The sequence below is a fragment of the Equus quagga genome, chromosome 14 (assembly GCF_021613505.1).
Source record: "Equus quagga isolate Etosha38 chromosome 14, UCLA_HA_Equagga_1.0, whole genome shotgun sequence".
Taxonomy (NCBI): domain Eukaryota; kingdom Metazoa; phylum Chordata; class Mammalia; order Perissodactyla; family Equidae; genus Equus; species Equus quagga.
The window spans coordinates 66,332,839-66,351,022 of record NC_060280.1 but is presented as its reverse complement, the minus strand read 5'-3'; the positions used below and the strand labels follow the sequence as shown (position 1 = coordinate 66,351,022).

At 41.9% G+C, this 18,184-nt stretch overlaps 1 protein-coding gene across 5 annotated transcripts; it reads left to right on the top strand.

Moving 5' to 3' along the window:
- The first annotated feature begins 638 nt into the window (after window positions 1-638).
- Window positions 639-17,573, top strand: IFT46 (intraflagellar transport 46). 5 transcript variants are annotated; one of them, XM_046685175.1, is made up of 14 exons: window positions 639-765; window positions 1,498-1,594; window positions 4,962-5,041; window positions 5,726-5,813; window positions 6,582-6,734; window positions 7,445-7,575; window positions 9,506-9,580; window positions 9,732-9,825; window positions 10,274-10,402; window positions 11,290-11,411; window positions 11,769-11,835; window positions 16,189-16,249; window positions 16,537-16,622; window positions 17,103-17,573. In XM_046685175.1, exons 5-14 carry the CDS (start codon window positions 6,597-6,599, stop codon window positions 17,196-17,198), a joined length of 999 nt encoding a protein of 332 aa, XP_046541131.1. In that variant the 5' UTR covers window positions 639-765; window positions 1,498-1,594; window positions 4,962-5,041; window positions 5,726-5,813; window positions 6,582-6,596; the 3' UTR covers window positions 17,199-17,573. The 5 variants fall into 5 exon arrangements, with proteins under 5 accessions (XP_046541131.1, XP_046541130.1, XP_046541129.1 ...); XM_046685174.1 differs by lacking the exon at window positions 5,726-5,813 and having other exon boundaries at window positions 7,448-7,575; XM_046685173.1 differs by lacking the exon at window positions 5,726-5,813.
- The last annotated feature ends 611 nt before the right edge of the window (window positions 17,574-18,184 follow it).

The window sequence follows — 18,184 nt, the reverse complement described above, 5'->3', positions numbered from 1 at the left end:
ACCGGCTCCTACGAGCGTTTTTAAAGCGCCTAAATGCAATGCACCAACGCTATGAAGAGCCTAACAATTAATTAGACACAGACTTTGCCCTAAAGCAGCTCAATCTTCTTTAGCAAATAAAAAGACAGGACACTGGGTTAAATTGGAGTCTCAGATAAATAACGAATGATTTGTTAGCGTCAGTGTGTCCCATGCAACGTGACACTGAGGACGGAAAGGACTATAATGCAATAGAAATGCTATAAAAGGACGTACAAAGTGTTGTGGGACTATTTCTTGGAGACTTTGCCTAAATTCCGACTAGACTGACAGGAGGAATTGCATGCCCAATGGTCCTTGTCCTGGGGGGGTCGGGGCGGGGATGCTCATGGTATTTCCAGATTGGAGGGCTGACTCTACGAACCGAAATTCATCAGCCCTCTTTTTCACTCGTGACCGCTAGATGTCGCCACAGACGCATTTGTTGAAACCATAGACAAACAGGCGACTTGATCGCCCAGAGAGGCTTTATCCGACTCCCTCTTGATCCATCTTGGATGCTTCGCTGGAGGAGACGTAACGCGCAAGCGAATGGAGAAAGTCTCACGAGAGTGAGAGCAAGTCTCGCGATTTTTTTTTTTTTTTTTTTTTTTGCCTAGCGACTGACAACAGGCCGGTTGCTCCAAGTAGAAACTGTGAAGTGGCCTACCCTGAGATTGGAGTGAGACTCCAGCCTTAGGCTGGGGTTCTTTCCATACAGAGGAGACGGATTCAGAGGGGCTACAGGTAATTCGTACTCACCCCAGCAGAAAGAGAACTCCCTTTCTCCCTCCCAAGAGGAATTTAAAAGGCCTGCCCTTTCCTCTTCTGCGACCCCCCCACCTGTTCCCATCTTTATGACAGCTTTTCTTTCTCCCTCTCTTTCACACCACCACTAACCATACTGCTTCCTTTACTCCCCATGAAACTTAAGTGGGATCCGACCTGCAAGACGAGGGGTGTAGATGGGGATGATGCTTTGGGGATTATTGGATGGGACGGAGAGACTAGAGTTTACCCTCTCTTGGTCCCGCCCTGTCCCCCACCACGAGGTAACCCTAAAGACAACTATTTCTAGAGGCTCTGCAGCCTCCCCCGAGAAACCCCGACAACCTTGGGAAAACTGATCCAAACTGAGAAGAAACCCGCCATCTACAGAGAAATCCTGTTCTGCCCTTGCCCGGGGTCTTGTGTGTCTCACAGCTTTAAGGAGCTGCTGCAGAAGTTGGTTTTTGTGGATTCCCTCCTTCCTCAGCCAGCCTGCCAGCAGCTCCTAAATAAGGGCTGCAACAGAATGACTTAACTGCTTGACCTGGGGCCAAGAAGCCTTAAGGAAAGTTTGAATGGGGGGTGAAGGTTCATGAAAAACTAGGGTCTAGAGTAAAGAATAGGGACCAATGCTGACTTGGAATGGCACTCCCCACAGAGTGCTTAATATCCCCTGATGTGAACTATGTAATCATGTCTCCTTTTGCTTAGACCAAGATTGTTGAAAACCAGACATATGATGAGCGTCTAGAGATTAACGACTCTGAGGAGGCTGCAAGTATTTATACTCCAACCTCAAGACACGAAGGTAAGAGAGGAACAAATGAAGAGGAAAGAAGAGAAATGGTTCTCACAACAAAGAGCAGGATGGATTCCGGATTGTCTCCAAGGAGTTCCTCTTTTATAATAGCAAATGTTGGCTTTCAGAGTCCAGTTACTTCACTTGCCATTGTTTCTGGTTTCTAACTAGTTAAGCGGGGAGAAAACACAGCCACTCAGATTACAGGATCTTCCTCCATCCTGTGCAGTGTTCCCTATCACCATTTACTTCACAATACTGCTCTGTTCACAACCTGCCAGGGGTTCATGTTGGGTTTTTTTTTTAAAGATTTTATTTATTTCCTTTTTCTCCCCAAAGCCCCCCGGTACATAGTTGTATATTCTTTGTTGTGGGTCCTTCTTGTTGTGGCATGTGGGACGCCGCCTCAGCGTGGTTTGATGAGCAGTGCCATGTCTGCGCCCAGGATTCGAACCAACGAAACACTGGGCCACCTGCAGCGGAGCACACGAACTTAACCACTCAGCCACGGGGCCAGCCCCATCATGGTTTTTTTTTAACTTATCAAACCTGTTTTGTTCAGTTTTGAAGATGCTTCAGTAACCTGCCCTTAACCTGCAATCCCACTCAAAATCTTAATGCGGTATTTTAGGAGGACTTGACACCATCATTTATTCAACCAACATTTTTTTTTTTAAAGATTTTATTTCTTTTCCTTTTTCTCCCCAAAGCCCCCCAGTACCTAGTTGTATATTCTTCGTTGTGGGTCCTTCTAGTTGTGGCATGTGGGACGCCGCCTCAGTGTGGTTTGATGAGTGGTGCCATGTCCACGCCCAGGATTCGAACCCATGAAACACTGGGCCGCCTGCAGCGGAGCGCGCGAGCTTAACCACTCGGCCACGGGGCCAGCCCATCAACCAGCATTTTTTGAGTGCCTACTATGTGTCAGCCTTATGCTTAACACTAGGTATACAATTTTAAAAGAGGCATTGACCCTGCCCTGCCATCCTGATGCTTGTAATTGTGGGAGACAGATGACAAATGAGTAAACAAACAGCATTACAAATGTGGTAAGTGCATTGAGGGAGGCACACAGTTTGACTTTATGGAGAATAATGGTGAGGAGTGAGATCTGCTTTTGATAGAGTGGTCAGGGAAGACCTAAGGAGATGACGTTTGAGACTGAAAGATGTGAAGGATCCAGTCATTGAGGAGAAGAAGGCCAGAAAGAGGGGGCAGGCCCTGAGGCCAGGGAGAACTTGAGTTGGTAGGAGGATTTGCAAGAGAGCAGGATGTGGTAGGGGGAGTGGTATCAGAGGGAGGCAGGAAGCATAACAAGCATAGCTTTAGAGGCCGGATGCTGTTTGTGCGGAATGGATTGAAGGGTGCAAAGGTGAAAGTAGGGAACCAGCTGAAAGGACTGTTGCAGTGGCTGAGTATGGCTTGGATGTGATGAGGAAGTTGAGAATAGAAGAGGCAAATACAAGACATGTTGTTGTTGTAGAATCACTAAGACTTGCTGCCGGATTGGATTTGGCTCTTGAGTTAGGAATCGAGGATGACATCCAGGGTTGTTTGTTTATTGTGGTAAACATACCTAACATAAAATTTACCATTTTAGCCATTTTTAAGTATACAATTCATTGGCATTAAGTACATTCATAATGTTGTGTAACTATCTGCTGTTTCCAAAACTTTTTCATCATCCTGAACGGAATCTATACCCGTTAAACAATAACTCCCCTTCCTCCTCTTTCCCCCCAGCCCCTGGTAAACTCTATTCTACTTTGTCTGTATGAATTTGCCTATTCTAGGTATTGCATAAGTGGAATCATACAATCCTACATTCATACAATCATACAAATCATACATTTGTCATTTCATGTCTGGCTTATTTCACTTAGCATAATGTTTTCAGGGTTCATCCGTGCTGTAGCACATGTGAGGATTTCCTCCCTTTTTAGGGCTGAATAATATTCCATGTATGTATAACCACATTTTGTTTATCCATTAGTCTTTTGATGGACAGTTGGGTTGTTTTCACCTTTTGGCTGTTTTGAAAGTGCTGCTATGAACATTGGTGTATGGTTCATAGTACCTGTTTGAGTCCCTGCTTTCAGTCTTTTGATTGTATGTAAATATACCCAGGCACCCAGCATATTGACTTGAACATGTTTATAATCTTGCCAGCTGTGGACATTGTAACTTATTTTCAGTTTGGGCAATTTAGTAGGCTGAAAAATGGTATTTAATTCATATTTATTTGATTTGGAAATCATTGAACATGTTTCCATGCCAGTTAATATCTTACATCTGGTTATACTTTTTTTTTTTTTTGAGGAAGATTAGCCCTGAGCTAACTGTTGCCAATCCTCCTCTTTTCACTGAGGAAGACTGGCTCTGAGCTAATATCCATGCCCATCTTCCTCTACTTTCTGTGTGGGACGTCTACCACAGCATGGCATGCCAAGTGGTGCCATGTCCACACCCGGGATCTGAACCGGCAAACCCTGGGCCGCCAAAGCAGAACGTGCGCACTTAACCGCTGCACCACTGGGCCGGCCCTGATTATACTTTTAATTGTTCAGAATATCTTTATTGCTCCCATCTCATGGACACTGATTCTGATTTATATCTCTGACTATTATTTGCTGGGAGCTTGGTCAGTTCCGTCCACATTGGTTTTTTCATTTCATCCTTACAACAGTCCTGAGTGAGAAATATTAATGACCCCATTTAGAGATGGGAATACTGAAACTCAGAGACCTTAAGTCATTTTGTCCACATGATGGAGTTGTCCTTCAAACCCAGTCTTCTGACTATACTTCCAGTAGTCTTTTTGCTTTTCTAATTACTAACCTCATTTTACCAACGTGTAAACTAAGGGCAGATTTTATATTATTTATGCAATGGCAGATAATCAATTAGTATAATATCTAACCCAATGCCTTAAGCACAGGAATGCTTAGGAACTATTTCTTGAATTAAAGTGATAGAGCCATGACTAGAATTCAGTCTCCTGTCCTTTAGCTAGATGTTCTTATAAACCCTGTTCCGTAAAATGGTTAGAGCATAAATATTATAAACTAAAAATATTTGTCTTTACGGGCCAGCCTGGTGGCGCAGTGGTTGTGTGCATGTTCCGCTTCGGCGGCCCGGGGTTCGCCGGTTTGGATCCCGGGTGCAGACATGGCACCGCTCAGCAAGCCATGCTGTGTAGGCGTCCCACAGATAAAGTGGAGGAAGGTGGGCACGAATGTTGACTCACGGCCTGTCTTCCTCAGCGAAAAGAGGAGGATTGGCAGCAGTTAGCTCAGGGCTAATCTTCCTCAAAAAAACAATTTGTCTTTAAAAATCATTTAAATAATGAATCTAAAGGGAAAACTTTTCTTCTAAGGACTTTCTCATTCTGCCCATATCCCTAACAAGACTATGGCTGATAACAGCAGTGATGAGTATGAAGAGGAAAATAACAAGGTACAGTATAACTCACGGCTTCTTGGGGCATTTCTGCTTTGAGTTTTTGGCAGTTAGTTTGACATGAGGCCAGTTCAGTGGTAAACATTTCTTGAATACTTACCTCCAGGGGTTGGGTACCTCTGAGCTCATGGAGGAAAATCAGGAGCAAAGAGCCTTAAGATTTTGACTCTCCTTCAGGAATAAAGCCTACTATTACAGCTGACTTTTTGGTAAGAAATTTAATATAATGTAGGCCAGTGCTTCACAAATTTTACTCATCATAAGAATCAGGTGGGGAACTTCTTTTTAAAAATGCAGATTCCCACTCTCCACCCAGAACTACTGAATCAGAATCTTAAAGGTAAAAGCCTGAGAATTTATATTTTTAGCACTCCCAGTAATTCTTATGATAAAGTAAGTTTGGAATTATTGGTTGAGGCATTTGTTCGTTACCAGAACTTGTGATACTGCCAATATTTTGTGAAAGAGACTTTAACTTTGAAATCTTAAGACCCAGAGATCATTTTGTTGTTACTCCATGAACCTTGAGAATCACTCTGTTTCTGAAAGAAAGATGGAAAGATGCCTACAGCTCCAGCCAGATAGGACCTCGAAGTTGCACATGTTCACTGCTTAACCACCATTGTGTTCAGCCTTAGCGCATGGTCCAGTGGTTACATTTTAATTGTCGTTCAAGAACAGGCGCTTTGAAAACTCAGGTGAAGAAGAATATTTGAAGTAATGCAGAAAGCTGTAGTGATATAGGCTGATTTCATAAAAAGCCTAACAGGTAATGTTTTAAAGTAGCCCCACTTTGTGACTAGTGTGCTGTTTTAACACCTTACCCGCAAAGTAATTGTTTAGGCATTTGTCTGTGGTATATAAGGTCTTCTGCCTTTAGATCAGGAATTTTGCAAAGCACAACTTTGAGGGAGGAGACAAAAGAAAAGTGAACAGTTTTCTTAAATTGACCTCCTAATTTTGTATATTTGCCCTAAATTTTTTTAGTCTTCATCATGATGTGGTCAATATTCAAGGCTCATTTATCTTTCCAATTTGGTATGTATGCACTCAGAATCAGTGTAAAGGATCCATTTTTGAATAAACTTTAAATTGACAGTCAATATTCTTAAAAATCTCCCTTTGCCAAACTACTTCCCATGTGACCAAAGATAATTTTGGCAGATTTTGAATTAAGAAAGAACAATCTCCTATAGTGTTCTTTCTTATCAATGGTATACCAATAACTCATAGTCACAGAATAAATTTTGCAACTGTGTGTCATATGTCACACCTATTACAGATTAGTTAAAATATATTTTTATCTGTGTCTAATAAATCTGTGTTGTGCTTAGAGGACAACAGGACCAAAAGCAGATTTTGATGTCCTGAATGTGTCACAATTTTATGTGCAATAGCTGCTTTACTGTAAAACAAATGTTAAATAATTTTTAAAACTAGAACCAAATGTCTGTTAACCTCAGTATAAGCCATATGACATATGGAAACCAAGCTTTCAAAACCTGCTTTTAAAGGGGGCCAATTGGTCATCCTTCAGGTCCTAAGTGAGGGCATGCCACAGGCTCCAGGCCACAGAGGCAAAGACATGGACCCCGTCCCAACTGCCCCTGCAAACCCCAAGCATCACCAGACCTCTTCTCATGGACTTGAGAGGGTGGGTTGGTACCTAGAGAACCAGAAGCTCAGAAAGGTAGGTTGTAATGCCAAGAACAGCAGAGCCTCTTATCTTGAGATATAATGTATATTCACTGCATTTAACTTATGTGGGAAAGGAAGGGAAGTATAGACAGATACCCACTGAAGAGAATTGTCACCAAATGGAAATAGAAAACCCGTAGCCTCTGGAACTGCTGGTCAGAATTCAGGCACAGGGTTGACTGTGACCTTTCTTCTGTTGATAGTTGTAAGCAGCTTACTCTGGGCAGTCTTACAAATTAAATAGTAGATTTCCTCCCTGCAAGCTTTGTGAGTATTAAGATGCCCTAAAGTTTGTCTTCCCCACTTCATCTCCCCCCGTTTCCTCCCAAAATAACTATTTTGAGTTGCCTTCCTCTTCAAAAAATCCCTAGGTTTTAGAGTAGAAGTTGACTGGATAAAGTTTATGCAGAGTTCTCAGGATCTCCTGAGTAACAGGTAAAATAGATATATATGGGATAAAATTTATACCCAAGCCTCAAGTAGAGAAATATAATATAGTTATAGAAAGTGGGGATCCGGTTTGTAGCTAAGCAGGCACAGAAGAACGTTCTCAAGGCCCTTCTGGGGAGTGCTGCCTTCTCTTTCAGGTGGTTTGGTGCCAGGTGGGAGGGTATTGGTTAGAGCACTAGGAGAGAACTGGGCATGGGTCCACTAAATTTCTCCTTATGTGGACCTTTCTTTGCCTACCCTGCCCTATCTCAGGAGAAGAAGAAGACCTCGAAGCTGACACCTCAGCGGGGCTTTAGTGAAAATGACGATGATGATGATGACTCATCTGAAACTGATTCTGATGAAGATGATGATGATGAAGAGCACGGGGCCCCTCTGGAAGGGTGAGGAAAGCCCCCTAGCCTAGGACACCCAAGCCAGGGAGGAAAACACCTCCTTCAAAACACTAGACCGGAGGGCATCAGTTAGAAGTGAAATTCCAACATCTCTTTTGATGTCTCAGAAACCCAACATAATGAGTTTTCATTCTTTTCTGGCTCCACAGCCTGGCTGCGTCCTGTGATGTCACTTGCACCATCTGAAACATTTGTGGGCTCAGGGATTTCATGAGGATTTGCTGAGCAAATCTAAAAGACAGTCCCTTACTTCAAGGAGTTCACATTCTGGGAAAGAGAAAAATAAATTTATATACATACCAAAGCATTTCTGTTTAGCAAGGAAAACATTCATGCACGGGAGCATTTCTGCTCCAGGCCCAGACCCTTTCTGGACAGGTGGAGAATAGGTGGTTCAGGAGCCCCACGTTGAGGCAGAATGTTCCTGGATGATACTTAAGTAAAAAATCTCACCCTGTTCCAGCCCTGGTGCTAGATTAGTCATGATCCCCCCTCCCCCACAGGTTTTAATCAAAGTGGATTCTAAGGCCCATCTATTTAAAATACAATTACTGGTTAAAGAAATGCTGGTGGAGCCACTCAGAATTCTATCTTGCCATGAAAAAGTATGAGGCAGCACTCTATGCGCTGGTAAAGAGCAATCTCCAAGAGATATTGTTAAATTTTAAAAAGGTATAGAATTGTTTATGCTGTGCTACCATGTGTATAAAACAAATATTACATAGACTATGTCCAGGATACACTAGAAACTGCTAATAGTGATTACTTTTGGGAGGGGAACTTGGTGGCAAGGCGACAGGGGTGGAAGGGAGACAAAAGTTTTCACTGTACACATTTTGTACTTTTTATTTTGTATCATGTGCATGCATCATTTATTAAATAAAGTAGTTTAATAAAAATAAAAATAGTTACCTTTGGATTATCCACCTGCAGGTAGACCCTAAGTAAATTAGGCAAATGTTTAACCCCAGACTGACTTTTCATGCTTCCCAACTTACATTATGGTCATAGCCTGCTTCTGTAAGGTTATAATCTGGGGAAATGTAAACTTTAAGTCAGTAATCTATTTAATTTTTTGTTAAGCAACTCTCCCCACAAGAAGCTTATTAATAATTTTTCAAGTCTCATATACTTTGCCAATGTTTATTACGTTTCTTAATTATAATTAATATGTGTTCTACTATTTTTTTTCATGTATCAATACAAGTTTTTTTTTTTTTTTTAAGATTTTATTTTTCTTTTTTCTCCCCAAAGCCCCCCGGTACATAGTTGCGCATTTTTAGTTGTGGGTCCTTCTAGTTGTGGCATGTGGGATGTCGCCTCAGCATGGCTTGATGAGTGGTGCCATGTCCGTGCCCAGGATCCGAACCACTGAAACCCTGGGCTGCCGAAGCGGAGCATACAAACTTAACCACTTGGCCACAGGGCCGGCCCCAGTACAAGTATTTTTAAATAACTATGCAATATTCAACTTGACATACCTAACCATCTCTCAGTTGTTGGATATTTTGTTTCTAATTTTTTACTGTTATAAATAACACTATGAGAAATATCTTTATAAAATTCCTTTTTTTCTTGGGGCAAACTATTTTCATGTCAAAAGTTAAAATCTCATTTCATCTTTTCTCTTCATCCCTTCCAAAAAAAGGGAAAACAACTTCTGCTACATTCCAAAGTTTTTGAAAATTATGTTTCAGATTTTCTGCAGCTCTGTTCTTCTTCATTGTTAGAGATACGTGACAGCTAATCATAATCGATTTTAGAGTTGTCTTGCAAACCACCCAGGAAAGGCAGGTGAGTGTGGCAGAAACTAGGTTCAGAGTCATGTGCCCTGTGATGAGAGTAACACAGACCGAACCAGGGTTCAGCCACTTCTGCTCTTCTCTGGCCACCTTGAACCATGTTTTCCCTTCCCCAGGGCCTATGATCCTGCAGATTATGAGCATTTGCCAGTTTCTGCCGAGATTAAGGAACTCTTCCAATATATCAGTAGGTGAGTACCAGGACCTCCCACCATAACCCCCAGCCCTGCCTTGCTCTTTCCTACCTCTAGTCTGAAGCAGGGCCGTTCTCCATCGATTTTTTTAGCCTGAATAGTAAAGTAAGTTTCTCTGTCTCCCCCTTCCCTTGGCAATGTCTTCTAGGTACACACCTCAGTTGATTGACCTGGACCACAAACTGAAACCTTTCATTCCTGATTTTATCCCAGCTGTTGGGGATATTGATGCATTCTTAAAGGTACAGTCAGAACATCCTAAGAATGACTCCTTGGGTGTTTTGTCTGACCTCTCTGTTACTCTAACAGTTCCACTAATATCCTCGACTCTCATTGTCTACCTTGATATATATTCTTCATTTCACTGGAGTTCTTAACCTTGTTCTCTACTCCAAATTATACTCATTGCTATTAGATAATACTTGATTATCTCATTATATGTTACAAATTTGTCATTTGTTTTCCACCTAATTATCCATGACTTCAGCTTTGTAGTTAAGGCCTTATAGCTCATGTATTTTTTTCTAGATAGTGTTTTAGTGTAGCATGATGTACAGGCATCCTCTTTAATACTAGTAATAATGATAAACCAGAAGAATTCTTTCTCTTCAGCTTATTGGAAGCAACAAGTATGGGCTTTTTGTGTCCTTACCATTTTTTTCTCTGCTTTCTTACCTTTCTCCTAACCAGGTCCCACGTCCTGACGGAAAGCCTGACAACCTTGGCCTGTTGGTGTTGGACGAGCCTTCTACAAAACAGTCGGACCCTACAGTGCTCTCCCTCTGGTTAACAGAGAATTCCAAACAGCACAACCTCACTGTAAGACGCCAGCCTAGCACAGGCACGAGCTGGAGAGGGCTGAGAGCTGAGGCCTTGTTGGTTATTTGTGCAGTTGACTTACTACCTATCAAAAGGGGTGGCTATGGTTTCAGGCCAGCTCTGTTTTTTAAATAACATTTTTATTGGGGTATAATTTACTTATCATAAAATTTGCCCTTTTATATTGTACAATTCAGTGATTTTTAGTATATTCACAGAGTTGTACAGCCATCACCACTATCTAATTTAAGAACATTTTCATCATTCCAGAAAGAAACCCCATCCTCTCATTCCCCCTGCTCCTAGCCCCTGGTTACTGCTTTGTTCCTTTTTCTTATGGCTGAATAATATTCCATAGTATGGACATACCACATTTTGTTTATCAATTCACTAGATGTTCCCACTTTTATTAATTATGCTGCTATGAGTATATACAAGTTTTTGCATATATTGTTATTTCTCTTGGATATATATGTAGGAGTGGGATTGCTAGGCATATGGTAAATGTTTAACATTTTGAGGAACTGTCAAACTGTTTTCCAAAGTGCCTGAACCATTTTACAATCCCACCAGTAATGAATGAGAGTTCCAATTTCTCCACATCCTCACCAACACCTCACTTGTTACTGTCTGTCTTATTTATTCTAGCCATTCTAGTGGGTGTGAAATGGTATCTCATTCTGGTCAGTCCTATCCTGTTGACCTGCTGCCTTCCTATGGCTCTAGAAAATTTTATCAGGATTTTCTCTAATCTTCATTTGGCTGCTGTCAAGCTTCCCTTTTCATTAGCTGCCTTGTATATGAAATAGCAGCATGGATGAGCCACTCTGTAAAAACAAGAGAGCTACGTCACTGCCATCAGCCAGGTTTTCCCCTTATTTTTATAGCAACATATGAAAGTAAAGAGCCTGGAAGATGCAGAAAAGAATCCCAAAGCCATTGACACATGGATTGAGAGCATCTCTGAGTTACATCGTTCTAAGCCCCCTGCAACTGTGCACTATACCAGGTACAAAATACCACATTCTTCACCACAGTAACCCATGGTAACCGTTACCACCTGTGAACCCCTTGCTTCTGAGAAGAGGGCCCAAAGGCTGGGACGTATTTGGTCAACCTGAGGTCCTGTGGATCCTGGCAGCTACTCGCTGAGATTGCAGACATAAAGATTGTGATTTATCTGGTATAATTACTTAGCCAGCTCTTCCAGACCTTAGGCCCTACATTTGGTCTGCCCAATCTATGTTCTCCTGAAATCCTAGTGTGCCAGACTGAGAATCTCCTTTCATCTTAGAATATTCTGATCCAGAAGTTGCTGATGTCATCAGTCCAAATTTCTTGTTCATGTTTACCTCTGTACTTTTAGGCCCATGCCTGATATTGACACGCTGATGCAGGAATGGTCCCCAGAGTTTGAAGAACTTTTGGGCAAGGTGAGTGGAAGGTAGCAGGAGCTAAGAAAGTGTGGCATTCACTCTAAGGCCCAGTGTTTTCTATCTTCCTATATTATTATTATCAACTTTTTAATTGAAGTATAATACACAATCAGAAGTATACACATAACATAAGTGTTGATTAATTTTCACTAACTGAACATCTTTGTGTAACCAACACATCAGATCAAAAGACAGAACATTCCTGGAAGCCCCCTCATGCTGCCACCTCCCAACGTAACCACTATTCTGATTTCTAACAGCTTAGATTAAGTTTGCCTATTCTGTACTTTATCTAAATCTAGTCAAACTCTTTTGTGTCTTACTTCTTTTGCTCTTCTATATTGTTCATCCATATAGAGATTCATCCATATTGTTTTTTTTATAAAGATTGGCACCTGAGCTAACATCTATCGCCAATCTTTTTTTTAACTTTTCTTCTTCTTCTCCCCAAAGGCCCCCAACACATAGTTGTATATTCCAGTTGTAGGTCCTTCCAGTTGTACCATGTGGGACACTGCCTCAGCATGGCTTGATGAGCAGTGCCATGTCTGCACGTAGGATCTGAACTGGTAAACCCTGGGCTGCCGAAGCAGAGCCCACGAACTTAACCATATGGATAGCCGGCACCCATCCGTATGTTTTCATACATTGTGGTTCTATGTTTGTTCTCATTATTGTATGCTACTCCACTATTTGAATATATGACAATTTGTCCATTCTATGATAGTTATTTGGGTAGTTTACAGTTTTGGGTTATTACAAATTACCATGTAATATTACTATAATGTTACTGTAAACATCCTAACATACCTTTTGGTGAACATATGTACCTCTTGTATTACTGCTTTAGACTCCACCTTCTGCACAGAGGTATTTATGCTCTTCTACGAAGCTAATGTTCAATTCATAGTTACCTCAAATTTTTAAAAATACCCAGAAATAAATTTAATAAGAAATTGCAGGGGCCGGCCCGGTGGTGCAGCGGTTAAGTGCTCACATTCCACGTCAGCAGCCCGGGGTTCGCTGGTTTGGATCCTGGGTGTGGATATGACACTGCTTGGTACGCCATGCTGTGGTAGGCGTCCCACATAGAAAGTAGAAGAAGATGGGCATGGATGTTAGCTCAGGGCCAGTCTTCCTCAGCAAAAAGAGGAAGATTGGCAGCAGTTAGCTCAGGGCTAATCTTCCTAAAAAAAAAAAAAGGAAATTGCTAGGGGCTGGCTCGGTGGTGTAACGGTTAAGTTTGTGCGCTATGCTTCAGTGGCCCAGGGTTCATAGGTTCAGGTCTTGGGTGTGGACCTACACACTGCTCATCAAGCCATGCTGTGGCAGCGTCCCACCTACAAAGTAGAGGAGGACTGGTAAGGATGTTAGCTCAGGGCCAATCTTCCTCACCCCCCCCACCTTCCAAAAAAAAGAGAAAGAAAGAAATTGGTAAGACATTTTTTTTGGTGAGACCCATTTTAAATTTTTTTTATTTTTTTATTTTTATTTTTTTTTTTGAGGAAGATTAGCCCTGAGCTAACTACTGCCAATCCTCCTCTTTTTGCTGAGGAAGACTGGCCCTGAGCTAACATCCATGCCCATCTTCCTCTCCTTTATATGTGAGATGCCTGCCACAGCATGGCTTTTGCCAAGTAGTGCCATGTCCGTACCCAGGATCCGAACCCGTGAACCCCAGGCCGCCAAGAAGCGGAATGTGCGAACTTAACCGCTGTGCCACTGGGCCGGCCCCTATTTTTTTAATTTTATTGAGGTCATAATAGTTTATAACATTGTGAAATTTCAGTTGTACATTATTATTTGGTGAGACCTTTTTTGAAAACAAATTATAAAACTTTAATGAAGGGCATGACACGATCTGAATGAATGAGAAGTCAAGCCCTGTCCCTAGATGGGAGGAGTCAATCTCTTGGCACTGTCAGTCCTTCCCAGTGGCTTACTATGTAAGTGTAATGCTGTTTTAATTAGGATTTTAACTGCATTTTTTGGAAATTGAAAATTTGATAATAAAGTTTATCTGAGAGAATAATTTTTAAGACTAATCATGAAAATTTTAGGAAAAAAAAATAGAGGATTTGCCCTATCAGACATTAAAAACACATTATAAAGCTGTAGTAAATAAAACAATAACATACTGGCATAGGAATAGAAATAGATCAGCAGCACATAATAATCCAGAAACACTTGTGTATATGTGAGACTTTGATGTATAAGAAAGATAGTATTTTAGGGGCGGGCCCTGTGGACGAGTGGTTAAGTTCGTGCGCTCAGCTTCGGTGGCCCAGGTTTCACTGGTTCAGATCCTGGGCGCGGGCATGACACCGCTTGTCTGGCCACGCTGAGGTGGCATCCCACATACCATAACTAGAAGGACCCACAACTAAAATATGCAACTATGTACTGGGGGGATTTGGAGAGAAAAAGCAGAAAAAAAGAAAAGAAAATTGGCAAGAGTTGTTAGCTCAGGTGCCAATCTTTAAGAAAAAAGAAAAGGAAAGATAGTATTTTAAATGATTGGAGATAGAATGGGTTGTGATGAGATGATGACTAGCCATTTGAAAAAAATTCAATTAGGGCTGTGCCTCAACCATATGCAAACATGAATTCCAAATGAATTAAACATTTAATATAAAGATAAAGGTACACAAAGACTTTTTAAAAAATAGGAGAAATATTTAGTACTGTTAGGTTAGTTGTTTCCTAGCATAATAAAAAATTTAAAAGTCATAATGGGGAAAATGTGAAAGTTTAGATTCATAGAAATAGAAAGTTCTAAGTACCAACAATTACCATAAACAAAAGAGTGAGGGGCCAAGAAAAATTACTTAAATATATATACATGATAACATTACTATCCAAGCAAAGAGCTCTTACATATCAAGAAAAGAAAACTGAGCAAAGATGCTTAACAGCTCCTTCCTGGGCGTCATATTTAAAATTGCTACACCAGCTCCGCCATGTTCCCCACCCCTTCCCTGCTTTTTCTCCATAATACTGACCTTCTAACATACTGGATACCTTACTTATTTTGTTTTCTGTTTTTCCCTACTAAAGTATAAGCTTCATGAAGAGAGGATTTTTTGTACATGTTTATCAAAGAATTGTAAAAGCAAAGAATTTTAAAACAATCTCTTTCCTGACAGCATTTTAAAGCTGTAGGTGAGGAGAAATATCTGGTTACGGAATTGAATAGATAGATTGCAGTACATCCATTCAGTGAAATCCTTATACAATGGAATATCATTTGGCCTTATATTGCTCTGATGCAGAGAAATATCAATGACTTGTTCTCTTTTTTTTTTTAAGATTTTATTTTTCCTTTTTCTCCCTAAAGCCCCCCGGTACATAGTTGTGTATATTTTTAGTTGTGGATCCTCCTAGTTGTGGCATGTGGGATGCCGCCTCAGCATAGCTTGGATCTGAACCGGCAAAACCCTGGGCTGCCTAAGTGGAGTCTGCGAACTGAACCACTTGGCCATGGGGCCGGCCCCACAATGACTTGTGAAAAAAAAATTACAAAACTATATACATTCTGATTTTTGTAAAAAGAGAACAAAATTTTTTTAAGAAGCCAATGGTTTTTAAATTTACAGTATGACTTGTTTAGATCCAGAGCCTGTCACCTGAGATGTCATGTCCATTTTTTCTGCTCCTTTGGTGTCCTAGGACCATTAAACATCATAACACCAAGTAACTATAAATACTTGGCCATAACCTGGGACCAGTTTCTTCTTCACAAAAATACACAGGAAGACAGCATAGCAGTATATTTTACTTAAAAAGTCTTTTGGTCCCGTTACAGCATCTGCTACTTTTGTGGTTAATGAGTATGATCAATTCCATTTTACTGATCAGAATTAAAAAAAGCATGTTGTATTGTTTGCTCGGGCTTCCATAACAAAGTACCACAGACTGAGTGGCTCAGACAACAGACATGTATTTCTCACAGTTCTGGAGACTGGAAGCCTGAGATCAAGTTGTCAGCAGAGTTAATTTCATCCAAGCCCTTTCTCCTTGGCCATCTTGTCCCTGTGTCTTCATATGGTCTTCCCTCCGTATGTGTCTGTGTCCTGATTTCCTCCTCTTATAAGGATACCAGTCATACCCGATTAGGGTTCACCCTGATGACCTCATGTTAACTTAAGTATCTCTTTTAAAACTGTATCTCCAAATACAAGTCACGTTCTGAGGTACTAGGGGTTAGGACTTCCAAAAGGAATTTTGGAGGAACACAGTTCAGCCTGTAACACGCCTTAAGCTAGGAGCTCTTTTCCTTCAGAGAGAGAATGGTGCTGGACCACTGAAAGTTCAGCCTTTTGACTTGGGTCCATCCCGTGCTCCTCCTAGGTGAGCCTGCCCACGGCAGAGATTGACTGCAGTCTGGCAGAGTACATTGACATGATCTGTGGTGAGCTCTTCTGTCCCTTCCATGTTCCTGTTTCTGGGTAAACACATTGTGGGCTTTGGAAAAGGCTTGTTTACTCTGCGAAGATAGCATCTTGAGTTATAGCCTTCACTGTGTTATTTGGCAGCACTTAAGTGTGGTATTTGGGCTTATGTGTCTACCTGCTGGGTGTTTAACCGCCACAAAGTCATAGCAACACATCCCATCTGGGAGGGGATTGGCTATCCTGAACAGAAATGTCCCATAATTCCGTTTTGTTTGGTTCTGCTCATGGGAGTTCTTGATTTCAGCCATCCTAGACATCCCCATCTACAAGAGCCGGATTCAGTCCCTCCACCTACTCTTCTCCCTCTACTCGGAATTCAAGAACTCACAGGTGAGCTAGCCTGAGAGACTGACTTAAGCTGTAATGAGGCTCACTGCAGTGTCCACTGTCCTGAGTCTGCTGTGATCGTGTCCTGTGACAGTGGAGGAGGTCTCTGCTGGAGTTACCGTTACCCTTCCCCATAATGAGGAGAGCAGCAAGGCAGGCAGCGGTGGGCTTCTAAAGGAAGGGGAAGTAAGAGATGTGGGCCTTAGACGAGGCTAAGTAAGGATCTACAGAGGACACTTGTTCGTACAGGAGAACCAAGTGGCCTAATGAATGAAGCAGGAAGGAAGGAAAAAAGGGGTTCATTTTTTAAGGAGGTGGGACAAACTTCTAGCTGTTTTTCCAAGACAACACCAAGGAATTATTTTGGAAGTAGTGTTGGGAGAAAATTGGAGCTTAAAGTGTTGTAAAGAGGTTAATTCCTGCTAAAATGTAGCTACCAGCATATCCCAAATACTCCATGTTTCCTCTCCTCTTTCCTCACAGCATTTTAAAGCTCTCGCTGAAGGCAAGAAAGCGTTCACTCCTCCATCCAACGCCACCTCCCAAGCTGGAGACGCAGAGACATTAGCCTTCAGCTGAGACACCTCCCAGGTCCTTCTGTTTCAAGGATGAGCTGGCTCCTCTACCCCAGCTAAGGAGAGGTTGTTGTCAGCCACCTGGTGTCCTCGCCAGTGTCACAGCTTGTCTCGGACAGTCCTACCGCGCTGTCAGGAAGCACCCCACATGTTCGCTAAATGGCTTCTGCCTCAGATTTTCTTCCCAGGGGGATTACGCATCTCCACTGCTATGGGGTTTTGAGTTAGAAGAATTGGAATTTCCAGGATCCCAGGATGCTCGAGTTGGGAGGAAAGCTTAAAGGATGTTCTTTTTGAGATAGTGACGGAATTATTTTCTTTCATTCTTAAAGTTAGTTGGCAAAGATTTTACAAATAAAATGCTCTATCTTTCAGGTTATCCTGCTGTTTTATAATATGAAAGAGGAAAGGCAGACTGAGCATAAGGCAGAGACAAGGAACTTGGCCTTGTAATAGGCATTAAGTGAGTAGCAGTTTAAGCAAAACAACTTTGTGAAATAAAGTCAAACCCCAGTCCTTCAAGGCTGGCAGTAGAGGGGAATCATTTTTCTCCTGGAACTTAATTTCTCTAGGGGTCTCTCCCCAGTTAATGCGGCCCGCCTCACAGGCTCCTTGCCTGTCTAGCTCCAGACCTGTCTGGGTGTGGTCTCAGGGAGCCTAGCTGTGGCGGGAATCAGGTGAGAGGGGAGTGTGCCTTGGATTAGGGAGGTAGTGGTGGTGGTAGTAGAGAGGGAAAGATTCAGGAAATATTTTGGAGGTTTTATCAGCCAAGCTCCAGTCAGGAGGTCAGAAACCATGCTAGTTATTTCTAACACAGGGTGTTAAATATGGGAAATTGGTTACAAAAATGTTGGAAGGGCTGAAGGTGCAAAAAGGAGAATGGAGCATGTGAAGGAATGAAGGTTAAAGGGCTGGTATCCACTGTGGGTGCTGGAAGCAGAAGAGGTGCTGCTGTGGTCTTGAAGGGCTGAGGAGGTGCCACCCTCAGGC